This window comes from Aythya fuligula, chromosome 9 (assembly GCF_009819795.1).
Source record: "Aythya fuligula isolate bAytFul2 chromosome 9, bAytFul2.pri, whole genome shotgun sequence".
Lineage (NCBI taxonomy): Eukaryota > Metazoa > Chordata > Aves > Anseriformes > Anatidae > Aythya > Aythya fuligula.
The window spans coordinates 2,154,113-2,170,829 of NC_045567.1; the positions used below are offsets into that span (position 1 = coordinate 2,154,113).

General features: G+C 42.8%; 1 protein-coding gene across 1 annotated transcript; it reads right to left on the reverse strand.

The window, feature by feature from the left end:
* Window positions 1-4,099: 4,099 nt before the first annotated feature.
* On the reverse strand, window positions 4,100-5,980 carry CHST2 (carbohydrate sulfotransferase 2). The gene has a single exon (XM_032193217.1). The coding sequence runs from the start codon at window positions 5,978-5,980 to the stop codon at window positions 4,325-4,327; it is 1,656 nt and encodes a 551-aa protein (XP_032049108.1). The 3' UTR covers window positions 4,100-4,324.
* Between the last annotated feature and the right edge of the window lie 10,737 nt (window positions 5,981-16,717).

Here is a 16,717-nt window from a genome sequence, read left to right on the forward strand (position 1 = left end):
CATCAAAGCTGGACACATCAATAGCAAGCAGTCTCATGCTGCATAATTCCAGCAGAGTAATGTTTATCCTGCTATACCCTTAATTGAAATGGCACTGGAATAAGAATAGTTTTGATCTATTTGATTAATGCAGGCAGCATTTGCCCATTGTTCAGTCTGTTCATATTAAGCAGCGACACAATTGGTTTTCAGAGATAAAAAGAGACCCACGTCTGCATTTTAAGGGATGCACAGGAGCAAAACTGAAATGCAGACTCTAAGACCACCCCTTGCAGAATGCAGAAACTCATGTGACCCCTTCACTTTCAATGACACTTAAAACACACTACAGCAATTAAAAATTGAAGGGAAATAAAGAATAATCCCACTCTTCTTCTCATGGCCTAGAGGATGAAAAACACTTGTTTCAGAATTGATTGTAACCACTGTATTGCATCTCTAAAGAACTGAGTTCAATTCATAACTGAAAAACATGGTTTGTGGTCTTAATTTAAATCAGTTCTGCTCCTCTTCCCGGTCAGAGCATGAAGTTAAACACCTGACGAAGAATTTAGTGATCAGAAAGAGGAATTTTCTCCTTTGTTCGAAAGAAACAAAGATACTTCATCTGACCATCTTTTCCTTATCAACTCCTCATCACTAATTTAGGTCAGCTGCAGCAACTTGCATGCTTTTACAGATCTTATGTTTTAAGTTGATCCGTTGTTTGGAGGACAGAGAGTTTCCCTGCGCTTTTGTACATGTAGCAGTTGCTACCATTAGCAATGCTTATACGATTTTCTGCATTTGTTCACAGCAGAAAACAACACATAGTTAAGCACTGGCCTTTCTGGTCTGTCGAAGCAACATGCCATGTCTTCAAAATGGTCTCCCTCCCAATTCAGTGCAACTTAGTGCACTCAGCATCTAGTTTATGCTATTGATTCTTCACTAATGCAAGAACTATCTTCAGTTTAAGAAGCATGCTGTAATTATTAAATTAGAAAGAAAGTAAACCCAGGCACTATTTTTAAGCATAAGAGTCGAGTATTATTTAAGTATTCCAACCTCTGTTCAATGTCCCTTCTGATAATGGACAGAAGTCTTTTGTAACCATGCTCATAATCTCTCATATCTTATTTTTCCTCTACGATTTTCCACAATTTTTTCTTTTTTTTTTTCAATTGTTTTTTAATTCCTCTAATCCTCTTTTCTGAATATATAAAAGAACTAAAAATGGCCTCTTTTAACTGCCAGTTGCTTACCTACTTATTTAATGGAGCAGCATAAAATGTAGGGCTTAACCCACCAGCATTTTACACAAGCGAAGTCCCACACATTTCTCCCGAAGCTTTGCCTAAACAAAATTGCAGTTCTTTATTTTGACAAAAGCAGCTTTGCATTACTACTTCTGTCCACCAAAACATGCCCAGGTATAATTGTAGAGTGTGTTGAGTAATTCCTTGCTGCAATGTAGTAGGTGGAGCTCAATTTATGAACCAGATTCAGATAGCATAACTCGACTGACACACCGTTTGTATCAGCAAAGAGCAGATGCTTGTAATGCACCATCACAACAAGAGCAGTGAGCACTTTCTCGGAACAACAGGAAGAGCTTTTTAATATAATTAGAATCCAAAAGAGACAGTAGGAGGCTAAGTCAATTAGGCTCATCAATTTCTCAGTCAAAAGGGCAATTCCTGTTCACTTTACTAAACCACAAAACTCTTGCAGAAGAGAGCAAGGAACTCTGCACACACACATGACCAGACTGCCCTGTTTTTTTTTAACAAAATTAAAAGTTCTTGTGCTGTAACACGCTGTCATGAGAAAGTCCCGTTTAGAAATTGCAGCAAAGCTTTTCAGAGGGCAGGCGCTGAAACCGCGGATGCAGCATCCAAGCCCGGAGGGGAGCAGGGCTTGTTTTCCCCGCGGGCAGCAAACTGCTCTGCAGAGAGGCACCGCAGCCTGCCCGGGCACTGCTCGCCCTGCCGACAGCAGAGCTGACGAACGCTGTGCGGCTGTTGCAACGGGCAGCACCGGCATTTCACGAAGCCACGGGCAGATAAAAAGCAAGCGACGTGCTCTGTAAGGTCAGATTTTCAAGCACTGTCCCAGAGCACTGTGACTGGGGAAAAAAAAAAAAAAAAAAAAAAAAAAAAAAAAAAAAAAAAAAAAAAAAAAATACAGCCCAAAACTAGATGTCCAGGATTCATTCAGCATCGAATCAGAGTACATACAAGTGATAAGAGAAAACACCTAACTCCACAAAAGCACAAGTACCTCAGTATGTGTTTTAAATACCAAATTAACTACCCCTTCCATTTTTAGCACTTCTCTCTGGAATTTGAGAATACATCTGAATAGGCCAATTATAAGATTTCCCAGTGATTGATATCATTAATGTTGTTTATGCCGCTGTTGATGATGAACTGAGGCAATGAGCATGTTTAACAGTCATTCAGCAAGTGTACAGGCAACCTTATGCAATCCTCTTTTTACTGGTTTATTAAACGTCTATTTCCTTTTCAGATAAAGTTTAACATCTAATGCCAAGATTTCACCAGGAATTCAAATAGCATAGTAGCTCATTATCACCTTTTTAACTTAAAGTCTAATACAAGAAGTAGACACATTACACATCACTAACGTTTTCATACATACACGCACACACGCACACTTATCAGCATCCTGTTTGTATCAATATATTTTCACAAATCCATTTCCTTCTTCCTACCCATACTCTTCACATTTGCAGAAAGCACAACATACAGATAGGCAATGTAAAACATACTTCCTGGAGAAAAGTCTGTAGTCTCCTGAGAGAACAGTTTGGCAAAACCACTTCTATTTAAAAACACAAGGTCCAAAATGAGCCTTTAAAGAGCATTAGTGACCAACACCGAGATTAAAAAGTACTTGAGGTGTTTGCGCTTCTTGTACGCAACACGTCACTTGACCTTTAGAAAACTGGGACTTCTTCAGAAAATTATAAAAGTAGTAGTAAAATCTTTTTATTATTATTATTTTTATTTTTATTTTTTTTAAATCAAGTTGAACAACAGGACAGAGTCTCTAGGCAAAGCTCCCAGAAAGAGCCAGATCACCATCTGGCTCCATCATAGAGCAATGACAACTGACAACAAGCAAGTCTCTAACCAGCGCTCTCTGAATTCGAATGCTAGGTTGACTCTGTAACAGCTCCGTTACAACTATGAACACACAGCCGTATGCTTCTTCCCTCCTCATACATAAATATACCCTCAGACACTTAGAGAAGGGGGGAAAATAAAACATTTTATGTATTTTTCTATGCTTCCCTGCTATGCCTGTTACCAATGAATGTCAAGAAATACCTTAAATATCTCACTGTATCGTTAGCACTATATAATATATATATTTATAATTTTTAGTTTTCACACATGCTAATGTTTCCAGTATGATAAATGTCCTTTTAAATCCTGCAGTTTTTGTCACACTGTAGATCCACTTCTATTTGACAGTGACTCCTGGATATACATGTCAAGACAAAAATAAATACTGCTGTGATGGCAAACACTTTAAAACTCTTAGGACACTAATACAGTGGCACTCGAAAGACTTTTTAAATACAACATAAAGGACAATCGTTAAATGGAAACCTGCTCTGACATAGCCATAAAACCTGCACTGCATTTGTGAGATCTGTACTTGTTTTTGCGAGAGCAGCTTCTAATCTTTGAACACATCAAACACTACAGTCCAGCCCTCAACCCATAACCTTAAAAAAGTCCTCCTTGCTTTTATTAAATGAGCCTCCCCTCTAGCTGTACATATGCAACACTGTAATTCCCAAACAATTGAGGTAATTATAAAAATGAATATCATTTATTGTTTTTTGTTATTACTATCATGTCTGAACATTTACTTTCAAAGAAAAGTCTATTTTCAGCATTACGCTTTCCAAGGGCACCCCCTCTGCACCAAGGGAGATATACAAGTATTAGGAATTGTGCAGGAGTTTTTGTAACCATCTTCAAACCCACCACAACTCCATAAACAAGATTTTGGTACAGAAGCTCGCCTGGCATTTTAGAGAAGGGGAAAGGGACTTTCCACATATTTTCAGTTCCACTTTATTTTTTTTTAATCGCATCTAACCCAATGCAAGTGAAGAAAAAAAAACAATCAAATGAACGAAAAAGAAATCATCACATTACTGCATGTTACCCTTCATCAGTCTTTAGAGGAAATCGGAAGCCTGGCTGCTTTTCCCAGCTCCCTCCCTCCCTCCTTCAAGCCTGCAGGACCGGCTCCTCTCCCTGGAGGGGCTCAGCCGCCCGCAGGGGTGTCTGGCGCTGCCCGGTCACAGCCGCGGCTTCCTGAGCAACGTTCTGCTGAGGTCCTTCACCTCTTCGGGGCTGCCGACCCTCTCGTAGCCCAGCAGGGCCATGGGCTGGTGGCAGTACTCCTCAACTTGCTTGATCTGCTGGTAGCTGAGTGCAGTCCTCCAGGCGCTCAGGGCCTGGGTGGCATTCCTGGCCGACACCACAAAGGGCTTGGACGAGTAGCCGGGGCCGCTGGTCATGTTGAGGGTGAACTTCTCCATCTCTGGGCTGACCGCCAGGTTAACAAAGCCGTACACCTGTCGCAGAGTCTTGATGGGCTCGACCACCAGGTCCTCGTAGCGCACGGCCATGTAATTGCCCTGGAGCCAGTCAGGGGGGTGCAAGGCAGTCTGCAAGGTCTTGGCCATGCTACTGCAGATGACCTCCATGGCGCCCAGGGCATGGTAGTCCGAGCCGCCCCCCCCCTCCTTCTTTCCGCCCAGCTTGTGGCCGGCATCAAGGAAGGGCATGCGGTGGATGCGGGGGTCCCGACTCCTCACCACCTGCAGACTCTCCCGGATGAGGCCGTGCCGGGATTTGATGCGGGAGCTGGCGACCGCCCGCGGGTCCCGCACCAGGTGGATGACTTTGAGGTCCAGGGTCGGGTCCCGCATAAGCGGGGCGAGGATGGCCAGGTCGAAGACGCGGACGCCCTTGATGACCAGCGTGCGGTACTTATGGCACTCCTCCTGGAAGCGGCTGAGGCGCTGCGGGGGGCACTTCTTGCACACCCGGTCGTCCACCATGCCCACCACCTCCTTGCGGTAGGCCGGGCAGAGGGGTGAGGAGCAGATGACCTTGTTGGTGGCCGCCCCAAAGATGCCCAGCGTGGTGAGGTTCTTCCCGGCGCCCGCCGTGCTGTAGAGCTGGAAGACGGAGAGGTCGCAGCGGTATAGGGAGCTCAGCATGTCGCGGGCTGCCCCTTGCAGCGAGACGGCGTCCCCGGGGTACAGCTTCTGCCAGACGTGCCACACGGGCTCGTAGAGGAAGAAGACCTCGGGGTTCTGGTTGAAGAGCTCCCCGAAGAAGGACGACCCGGAGCGCCAGGTGGTGAACACGTAGACCAGCTGCCGCCGGGCGCCCTGCGGGCCGCGGCTCCCCACCGACGGCGCCGGGGGCGGCGGCGGCGGGGGCCGGTGCCGGGGGGCCGCCGGGGGCTCTCCGCAGCGCCGCGGCTCCCGCCGCCACTTGTACTCCAGCAGGTTGAGGGCGGCGAGGAGCAGCAGCAGCGCGTAGCCCAGGCACAGCGCCAGCGCCTTCCGCCGGCACACTTTCATGCTGGGCGGCGGCGGCGGGGCCAACTGTTGCTCAGCGCCCCGGCGCCCCGGGCCCCGCGGCGGGCAGCAGGGCGCACCGCCCCCGGCGCCGACTCCCGCCCGGCCCCCCGCGCCCGGCCCGCATGGCGCAGCCGCCGCCGCGACGGCCCCGCCGCCGCCGCCGCCCCCCCGCCCCGCCGCTGCCCTACTTAGAGGCCGCGCGGCCCCCCGCGTTTCTTCCGCGCCGCCATCGCCCGGCGCCGCCGCAGCCCGAGCTCCCCGCGGCCGCCGGGGCAGAGGCGGCGCCGGGCCGGGCTCCGCTGCGCTCCGCCCCGGGGGCGGGGAGAGCCGGGGGGGCTCCGCGCCCACAGCGCGCATCGCGCCCCGGCCCCGCCGGGCGGCCGCTGAGGTGCGGCCCGAGATGGCGGCCGCGGCGCCGCTCGTAGCGGGGGGGGGGGGGCGAGGAACGGGCGGGGAGCCGGCCCCGGGCCGGGGGGCTCGTCCTGCGGCCCCCACCCCAGCAGGCGGGGGTGCCGGGCGCCAGGGGACACGAGAGGGGAGGGGGACACAGGACGGGCCCTGCCCCGTTACCCGAGCTGCACCCAGCCCTGGGTGCCCGCCGAGCTGCAGGGAAAGGCAGCGGGACAGCTCTGGGACAGGGACACGCGAGGGCAGGCACGGGCTGCGGCCCCGCTGTAGGGCAGGGGGAGGAGGGAGCTGCCCCTGGCTCTGAGCGATGGTGCCTCAACTGGCGGTGGCGACTGGAGTTAGCTCTAGAACGGGTATTTTCTGGATAGTGGGAATGCAACAGCATATGCATAGATAAAACGTAAGTTCATCTGCCATCTGTGGAAACAAGCAAACAACAAAAAAACCTGCAGGAGGGTGAAGGAGCTAAATACACTGTGCGCAATCTTTACATTCCTCATAAAAGGAGTTCTCTATTCCTCCCAGATTTTCTGCTGGAATACTAACAGCTAAGCTTCCTCTGGGGAAAACCCTGGGGGCTGGCAGGGCATGTCTAAGGCGAATAGTTATAACCCCATAAAGCAGGAGGGCTCTGCTCTCCCCAGCCCACTCCTCCAAAGCATGAGAGCAGACAGGGCGCCCAGGCAGCGCGGGGGGATGGGGGCACCTGAGCTGCAACAGGGAACCACCATGGAATGGAGTGGGAACGGCTCCACAAATGGCAGCAGCTGCAGTGGTACGATGTGACTGTGGCTTACGGTAACTTATTAACAGCAAAACTTAATTAAAGAAACACTAAATATCGGAGAAAAGTGTATTTCACAAAAAAGCAAAGGGGAAAGGGGTTTATGTTGTTATTGTTTGTCTTTTAAACCTACAGCAGTCCAGAGGAAGCATTTAAAGACACATTCTGCAAAAATAAAGTGCATCTACTTTACAAAATAAATACAAAGTTGAAAACAGATGAGGTTTAACAATTATATTGACCTGCAGCTTTAGACACAGCATATAATGAAAAAGGATATACCTCTGAAACATCTTGCAGCATAAAACTCCTGCAGTTATTTTATCCTTTGGACCTGATCCTTGAGTTCTTTGCATAAAAAAGGCTTCTATTCATATCCCTTTATAAGGATAAAAATCTAATATTTCTTTGGTTTTACATACACGCTAAAAGATGAAATGACCTTAACCTAGCTAAAGAAAAAATGCTAATTTTAAATTCTGGAACAGTCTGTAACAGCATTAGGCTACATTAAATCATGAGTAACTACATCAGTAGTGGGACACCATAGCTCATAAAGCAGCATCCCCCACCAGTGTCGTATTGCAGCACTAATGCAATACAGCACATGCACTACTGGGAGGGAAAAAAAAAACACATACACACAAACAAACAACAAAAGAAAACAATTCATAGCAGTAAAATCATTAAAATACTATCAAGTTCACATTAATCCCTTCTTTCCACTTGGTTGCAGACAGGTATAAAACTGGAGGGAGCGGGAGGGGGGCACGGGACACATGACCCACAACACCATCTCCAGTTCTCATACAATTTAATGTTTAGCAAGTAACAAAGATAAGCAAACAAGAACCAGAAGTAGAACATTTGAAATTATAAAACTAATCAGTAAATCCAAACATTAAAAGCTGTAATTGGATTCTGCACCTTTCCTACTGTTACATAGCAGTTACATCTCTCTGAATCAGTGAACATGAGCACTAAGAGTAATACTGCTTTCATTATACTATTCCATCTCTACTTCGGAAAACATGGGTCCAAGCAGCTCTTTAATTTGACCTACACACTGCAAAATGGAATCTTCTTTTTCAAAACTGGAGATACATATGTATTTATTCTGTGCAGGTGGACTCAAGCACCCATGCAGAACCCAACTGAAATCAATCAGGTTCAGTGCAGCTGCAATATTCGATCCTCCCGGAACAAGTTTCAGACCTGGTAGTCAAGTTATCACTCTAAGCAACACATTATCAATGAATATTTAATAAACTTGTGTGGAACATATTTGTGTGAATTGTAAAGTGACAGCGTAAAGTTTGTTCTTTTTTTCAAAATCTCCACACATCCATTGGGCTGTGTCTTTGCACCGAAAGAACTCTTCTGAAGGGGATTCTGGGTTCGTTTTGCCTATTTTTTAATTCTGCAGTCTGGGATTTAAAGTATTTGCCTGTCTTTGAGAGAAAGAACGCAGGCAGGCAGCAGTCATCATCAAGTGCTGCAACAGGGAGTTTGGGGCTGTCCTGCAGGAGGGCAGATACCAGCTGTTTGGTAAGGCCCTGGCAGCGCAAACCAGAGCAATGGACTGCAACAATGACTTTAATTCCTGCAAGTAGCTGAGAAGTTCATTTGCACACACCAAGTTTAAAGGATGGACTTGTGGAAGTGTACAGACTGTACCAATGAATCGATCGTCTATTGCCAAGTGCTAACAAAAAGCGCCACCAGACAGCTGGCAGTTAAGAACTTCTTTTGTTTTTTGCACTTGAAGAAAAGATATGTACACAACATAGATTAAAAAAAAATAAAATTAAAATTAAGGAATGCAATGCAGCAGGTTTTTAATAACAAGGCCAGGGACAAATTCCTCACCAAAGAAAACTGATAACTTCTCCCACTTGCAGAGCTAGCTCCATGATTTCCCCAGATGCCCTAAGGCTTTAAAAAACTGTGAAATAGTTTTTTAATAGAGCCCTGATTCAGTGAAATATTTAAGTATTTAAGTATTTGCTCAATTTTAACGATGGCTTTTAATGATGGCACAGTAGCCCATCAAAAAGTGAGTTAAAATCAGTACCATAGTGAAAGAGTTATTTAAAATCTGTACAAGTAATTTCTAGGGTTAAACTTTGCTTAGTTTCTTAAACCTAGCTCTGCGACTGGGCAGACAAGTCTTGGTGTTTCTCAGCCAGTTCAGGTTCTGCATGGCCTCATTTATAGTCTCACCTATGTGCAAGACCCATAGAATAAAAACTGATGCGATAAGAGCCACAGTAACTGTGTGAAAGAGGAATGTTCCATGGCAGAACAGAAACAGCCCTTCAAATATTTGTCCAAATATTTCGCTATACATTTTCCATCCTCTGTTTTAACTCATTTTAGTCTAATTTATGCTCCTTAGTATTCAGTATACTAGATCACTCGTGTTAAATAACAATCTTTTTGTCGCTAAGGACAATTCACCTTATATTAAAAATAAATAGATAGAACAACCTTATTTCTAGGCCAGCTTCACTTTTTAAACACTACAACTTGTTTGCTTTGAAGGAGCCAAAAACACATATTTTCCTGGGCAAGTACACACCCTAATAGTGCAGGTACACAGTATAATCACAGTATAGCCTGTGGAGACAAAACCCAGCCATTCCTCAGACATGTCAGCTGCACTTACCTCAGCCTCTGCAGTGAACATTGCATACATGTAGACTGAGGGTTAAGTAACTACAATCAAAACTCCACAATTCAAGCTACAAGAAAAAAAAATTTTTTTTTTTTTTTTTTTTTTTTGCATTTAATGCTTAAATATTTTATGGCACACCTTAATATTTTATACGTGGTAATTATATTTAGATTTTTTACATGTAATATTTAGAGAACTCAAATCCCGACTAGCTGAGTGATTCCCCCAGAAACAGTACGGCCCCAGCCTGAATTCCCCAAGATCTGCCTACTAACAAACCATCCTTTAACAGATGGGGCTGGCAAAGCACAGTGCTGTGAAAGGTTTGACCCTCACTAGAACACTTCCTGACATGACTTCTTAATGCTTCAAGCCTTTCCCCTGTGTTAGAGGAGAGGGATGGAGTGGGAACAAAGTGAAGTTGTTCTTCCTGAAAACAAGTTTCAGCAAGGCTTGATCTTTTAAGACAAATTAATTTTGGATGAAAGATGGAAGCTTATGCTGTTATACACCTAGAGCGTGATAAGTTCTGGGTATTAAAACTCATGTATCTAACCTATTCAGGATAAATACAGATGCCAGATTCCTCAAACACCACTCAAAAGTGAGGTTCTTAAGACCAATGGACAATTTCATAGATTGCAATATGAACAAAAATTATGTAAAATTGAGTAGCTGCCCAAACTGGAAGACCCATGAAATTATTTAAGTCTGTATTGTAGCAACACCAATAGAGATGAGTGAGAAAAGACTGCACAGTGGCCTTAAAAATTAAGGATGTTTATATTTTTGCACATTTCCTTTTAGTACTGGGTCAAATGTCTAACAGCTTACTGAAAGCCTCGTGCAGTAGTAGCAGCTGATTCCCCTTGAAACACAATTATTTCCAATGATGCTAGAATCTTCAGCAGACTTTTTTTTTTTTTAACTGATGGGTACAGCAATCTGCCTTCTCAAGTATGTTTCTCTTCAGATGTTCCTTCCGAGCAGTGTGTGCAGAACCAGCACTGCAGAAGCAGCTGACATGGACCAAAATTAAAACACGTGTCAGCTGGTCACAGAACAGAAACATGCAGCAAACTGGACAGCCTATCTGTAGCAAGCTGTTCCCTTAACCACATATTTCTCCTTTATGTTTACTTCCAGTTACACAGGTGACATTTTCAATAAAGTTAATTTCAATAAATATTTATAAAGTCCTGTCTGTGCAGCTGAAGGAATTCCAGAATTTTATGACTGTCCTGAGGACATTATGGTGCAGTAAAGTCTCTATTTGACTTTTATTAAAATTAAAAACCCCTTCTCAGCTGTTGTGTAACAGTTTTATGTTCTAAAGGAAATTAAGAGATTCGACTTTTATAACTGCATACCTTAAAACAGGCACTGAACTGTTCCACATCAAAAACTTGCACAACCTTTGGCAGGTCACACCCAAGAGCTACCTTAGCCACACTGCACCAATACACTACTGTCTGCTGCACCCATTTTAGTGTATTCCTAATCCCCCTATGACCAAAAACAGTGTTAATGGCTAATGAACATCTTAGCATCCTCCACCCCAAAGGTTTGCATTGTCCAGGAACCCCTGCACCTCTTAAGGGGGTCAAGTGCACCTCTGGTCAACAGCCCCAGACCAAGGGGCCATTCCCCAGGCTGTGCAGAGCTTCCACAATTGCTTGCTGACAAACCCCTGAAGAGCACAAATGGTGGTCTGTATTCAGACAAGCAGCTACAGAAGTTTTTCAGTCCATGCAAAAGCAAGAATAGAGCAAACAGTTCAAGGGGTATCACAACGTACCACATTTCTTGACTATGAGTCAAGTGAAAATCTAAGATTGTTCTTAACTGGGAGATTCATACAATCTCTCCTAAACAATTGCTCTGGACTTGAACAACATGAAGAGTTCATATTCCAGCCTCTCATCACACGGGGGCACATGAGGCATCCTTCCACTTTTTGGTCTTTCACATCTTGCAGGAACTCAGTTGCCTTGGGGGCATTTGCTCCCCAGATTGACTGATGGGCTCCAACTTCATGGGCAAAGAGAGGAGACAGATTGAGGCACGGCTGCCAGGCGAGGGCCCCGTTCTGCGGTTCCTTCCTCCCATGCACCTCATCACACAAACCTGTCCAACCCTGTGCTCAGTTTACCTTCCCACAAGGAGAGTCAGCCTCCTGAAGCAATAAAGCTATATTTTGCTTGTTTTGTCAGGCTACCTTTTTCCAGGTTTAGCAAGCTCATGCAGGTCACAGTGGTCAAACAAGCATGAGAGGTGGTGGCAGGAAGGCAAGAGGAGAATGGGACCAGGAGTGGGAGTGAGCGGGCTGCAGAGTGCAGCATCGATTCAGCCCATCTTATCCAAACAAATGCTCCAAAAGAAAACACTGTGGATGAAGTCACATGTTAGCAAGTGAACCACTAACAAAAACGAGCAGAATCCTGAAACGAAACAACAAGAAGCAACAAGCTTTTTCCTGCAAGAAACGAGGTTGATCCTGCAAGAAACAAGGTCACTGGTAACAGCAGGAGGAGAGCAGCAGCCATTACGGCTTGGCAACACAGGCAGAATCAAAGTCAACCACCAGAAGAGCTGGCTAAGCCAGGGCGCTGTTCTCAGCAGAACATGCATGAACATCATCACACTTCACCAGGTTTAAAAAGAAAACCATTTCTGGATATTGGCAAACTGACAATTTTATTGTCACCATGGCATTTGGAAAATTTTCTGCGTAGAATACAAAACGAAAAAAGACAAAAAGGTTAACGTGAAACTATCATTTCCTCTAAATAACCACAAACAGAAAACTTTCCAGCTTATGACAGAGTTACACAGTAAAACAACCCTGCACAAGATTAGACATCAGAAAAGTAACAAACGGAACAAGCTTACCCATGAAAATTGACTGTGCTGACAGAAGCAGGTTGAAGAAAAAAATGTATGCAATTCTTTAAGATTTCTGCATCCGACACAAAAAATACATGTGGACAAAATTAAATTAACATCTGTTATGATTCTGAGCAACAGAAGTTAGAGCAGCAGCATGAACTGGTGGTATACTGAAAGTCTGGCAATATCTCATGCAGTAATGAGAACAAAAAGAAGTTTCCGAGTATTACCATGAAATATTTTAATGAAATATACATCTAGGAACTTAACAGCCTTATTCAAGAGAGCTCACTCTCTTTTCAGGGTTTGACTGCTAGTATGAGATTTATAACTTGCCAGATCTCATATTACTAAGCAGCTTATTTTAAAAGAACTACAAAATTTGCACGTGTATTACTCCACTGCTGCTGTCTTCAGCTGTACATAATTTATTTGTCTTGTTGGACCCTCATAACTACCCCAAAAAAACTAAATTGTTTTCAATAAAGAAGTACCTAGAAAGTAGACTAAGCTTTACTTGGAAGGTAGTGATTCAGATGTACTTCAAAAGCTGCTTTTACCTGAATGTACCCATGTATGAGTTCTTATGGAAGCATTCAGCATAGACTCAAAATACTTGAGAAAGTCTCTCCCCAAATTCTTCAAGTAGCTCTATTAAAGTACAAGCAAGCAATCTAAACAGACACAAAATTCAGACCTTACTCCATCTGCAGAAATACAACAAAGAATGCTTCAAGTTTTTGTTACAAGCATTAATTCCAACAAAGGACTGTGAATGTGTGTGGATGGGGAAAAAAAAAAAAAAAGATTGCCTGAAGTGATCAAAGATGCTCAAAATGAATCTGCCATTTTTGGCTATCTTGTTTTTCATCACAAGATTTCTTTTACAGACACGGTTAAGAGACATAAATATTTTCTCTGTTTAATATGCCAAGAACATGCCTTAAACAACATTTGACCCTTAATTCCTCCTAAAGATAAAGGTGGATTTTCCATTTTAGTGCTGCATAACCTAAATGTCTCAAACATTATTTGTGCCAGAGTGGACTACCAATGCAGTTGTTATGACATTAGCTTTAAAATCTGTCTCAGAAACACATTAAATAAAAACCAGTACACATTTCGAAGTTATCCCAACGCTGGGGTCTTGAGTCAACTACCAGCACATGTTTTTAAGGCAATAAAAGTCTTCATGGAAATCTAGCATTTAAAAAATAAAATAAAATAATAAAAATAAAAAACATGATGAAAAATCATTAGAGGGTATGCACACCAATATGTATCCTCAAAAACTAAGACTTGAGGGGGGAGCATTTTGAGGGTTTCGTTTGTTTCAAAGAAACCTATCTGGGGCAAGTTTGGGCTTAACTTCTTCAAACTATGCAGCTTTTTTTTTCTGTTGTTGTTTTAATAAGTATTACCTAGGACAACAGCAGCATAACTTCGAGAATTGCCTGTACAAAATTAAACTACATCCACTCAAGACACACTATCCAAGTAACAAATATAAAGTTCATAATCAAAAAGGCACTGGAGTAACTGCATTCAAAGAAACAATGAATACAGAACTTCAGCACTTTAAAAGGGCTCGCTAGTGCAGAAGGTGATTTATAAATGCAGAAAGCAGCATTACATTCAGTATCACTGACACTGATGCGCTAGTGAAATCTTCAGATGGCTACAACTCTAAATAGATGCTCTGTAAAACAAGATTTGTCATCCGTGGGCTTTATCCTCACACTTCTAAACATGCAAGAAGGCAGAACTTTTGCACAGTGCCTAAGTACGAGCCTGACATTGACGTTCAGAAACCAACTCTTCCTCAAATAGCATTACAAAAGGTATATGCAGCTGGTGTGCAGAGGAGTCAAAGGAAGTCACAGGGTTTAAAAAGACAGTTAAGTTATAAACACTTCTGCAATACCGATAAAGAAAACATTTGAATTTTCAGGAGTTTCTATGCAACCAAGTAGTTTTCCTCCCATGAGATGGGGTCCATTTCCAAAGTGTGAGTGCAATTCTTAGAGACTCACAGAAGTCAGGACTGGTTCAGGAAAAAAATATTAGACAAACACTTAACTTCTTATCTAGGTCTTTAAACAAATACGAATGTGCTGTAATACTCAATGCTACACAAAGCACCAGGCAGTCTTCGCCAAAATGTATGAGCATGAGAGGCCCTAGTATGTTACTAGGGATATCTAATATATACTTAATTTCTCATGTGAACCCCTTTCCCAGGTCCTGACCCCACGTGGCGATGACCCTTAACAGCTGTTTTTTCAGGCTGCAGGGACGTTACTCAGCCACACAAGAACTCAGATGGAGCCAGCTACTCCATAAAGCAGGGCAGGAGCCCCTTATCCATTCATCTGTCCTCTCCCTTCCAAAGCAAAGGGTTGGTTGCTCACTGACTATGGAGTATTAAAGCACAGTGGACTCTCCTCCTAAAGAATCACAAAAAACATCGGAAAACACTGGATTACACCCCCTTCAGGTTACAGCTTTTTTCACAAGGATTCAGCTCAGTTCCACTTGCTGAATCCCGGGATGACAATTGTGCCTACCCTATGTTAAGTAGGTGATTTTTCACCAATTGACCTTAAAATGCTACAGAGCATTAGTCAGTCAAACCCAAGTCACACAGGAATGGACATAGTGACTACACCTTGTCACTCTGCCAAAAATAAATACACCATAGGCAGCCTAATTTTCAGTCTTCAGTACTAATTTGCAGTCTTAAAAAAAAAAAAAAAAAATTACCAAAATAGTGTTTCCCATATACTTTTCTTTGCAGAAACACCGAATTATGAACAAAAGCTATTCATAAAAGCAGGGAAGAAAATGCAGAGTAGCTAGAAGCATAGGATGTTATTTTCAACAAAACTGCTACACAAAACTGTTACTACATTAGTAACAAAACTGCTCTTCTAAAATCAGGGATATGAAGCAAAGAGTAAGAAAGAGGTAGGACAACGCTTATATAGATGGTGGTTAGACAATAAAGATACTGACAATAGTTATTATAAAACTACTACAAAGCAAATACTACTACAAATGGGTGTGCTCCTTTAGCTCTGTAGCTACTTGGCTTGAACCTTTTATAATCACTGATTAAAGTTTTGTAAAAGCTGAAATCAAAATTAATTACTGAAAAGTATGGCTAACCCATATGCTAAGTGATTGCCTACCCTGAGGATTTTTAAGCTCGTAAATGAAGTACAGAACTGATTCTGAAGATGTAATATTCCTATGCAAACTATCCTCACTTTACTCAAAACAGCACCATTTATCATCGCTCTATTTACAAGCAGCTCCAAGACAAAAAATAATAGTTTTAAAGAAGTTAAGCAGATCTGAAGCAAATGATTTTAGTACCTACTTTTTGCTCTAGAAAACTTCATGTAGTCTGTGCCAGGTCTGAGTAGAATGTATTTAAGAAAAAATTAACTTAGTTTCTAATAGTTTAGCTGCCAAAGTCTGTACATCCAAAACACCTTGTGTTACAGGGAGAAATAAAAATATAAAAAATAAACTCTGCATATTTCTAAAACAGATTCTTTATAATGTAATATAAACAGATATAAGGTGTATTCTTTTCTCATTATTTAGGAATCTATTCAACACCCATTCTAAGAAAGTCTTTACAGTACACATGTAGTCTCCGTATTTTCAGCATTCCAGGTAATCTCTCAGTTCTCATTAGCAAAGTTCTCAGTAATTCTTCACTTAGTTCTTATGTTTACGATTTATATAATCCTATAACAAAGTCCACCATCAGGAAGAAACTGGAGAAAATATATGCTCTTTTTAAATTAAATATGCATGTTTTTCAAGACATTTTAGGTCCTGCTTCTGAAAGGGTTGCTTCTAAGGCTATACACATATACAACAAAAGGTTTTTCCCATCACATTTACAAAATTCTAACAAATGTATAACCTCTAAATACACAAATGTGATAGCAGGCCATCATCCAGCAGTCCATGCCTGTAGTAAGTACAGCTTTTTGCTTTCAGAAACAGCTCACAGGAGGCCAGATCCCTTTTAATTTTATGTTTTTATTACAATGTGCCCATACCTCCAAGTATAAACATTGAACCCTCCAATTTCTCAACTCTCCCCCCGCCCTACCCACAGAAAGGTTGCATGATAGAGACCAAGGTGAAGCGATTTAAAGCCACATCAATGCCTAAACACAAAACAGGTTTGAAGGGAAAGCCTAACATTAAAAAAAAAAAAAGCTTAACAGCCTCTCAATTCCAAAATATTAATAAATAAAATATGTAATTAAAAAATCAGCTTTTCTCTCTATTTTGAAGAATTTCCACAACAGAG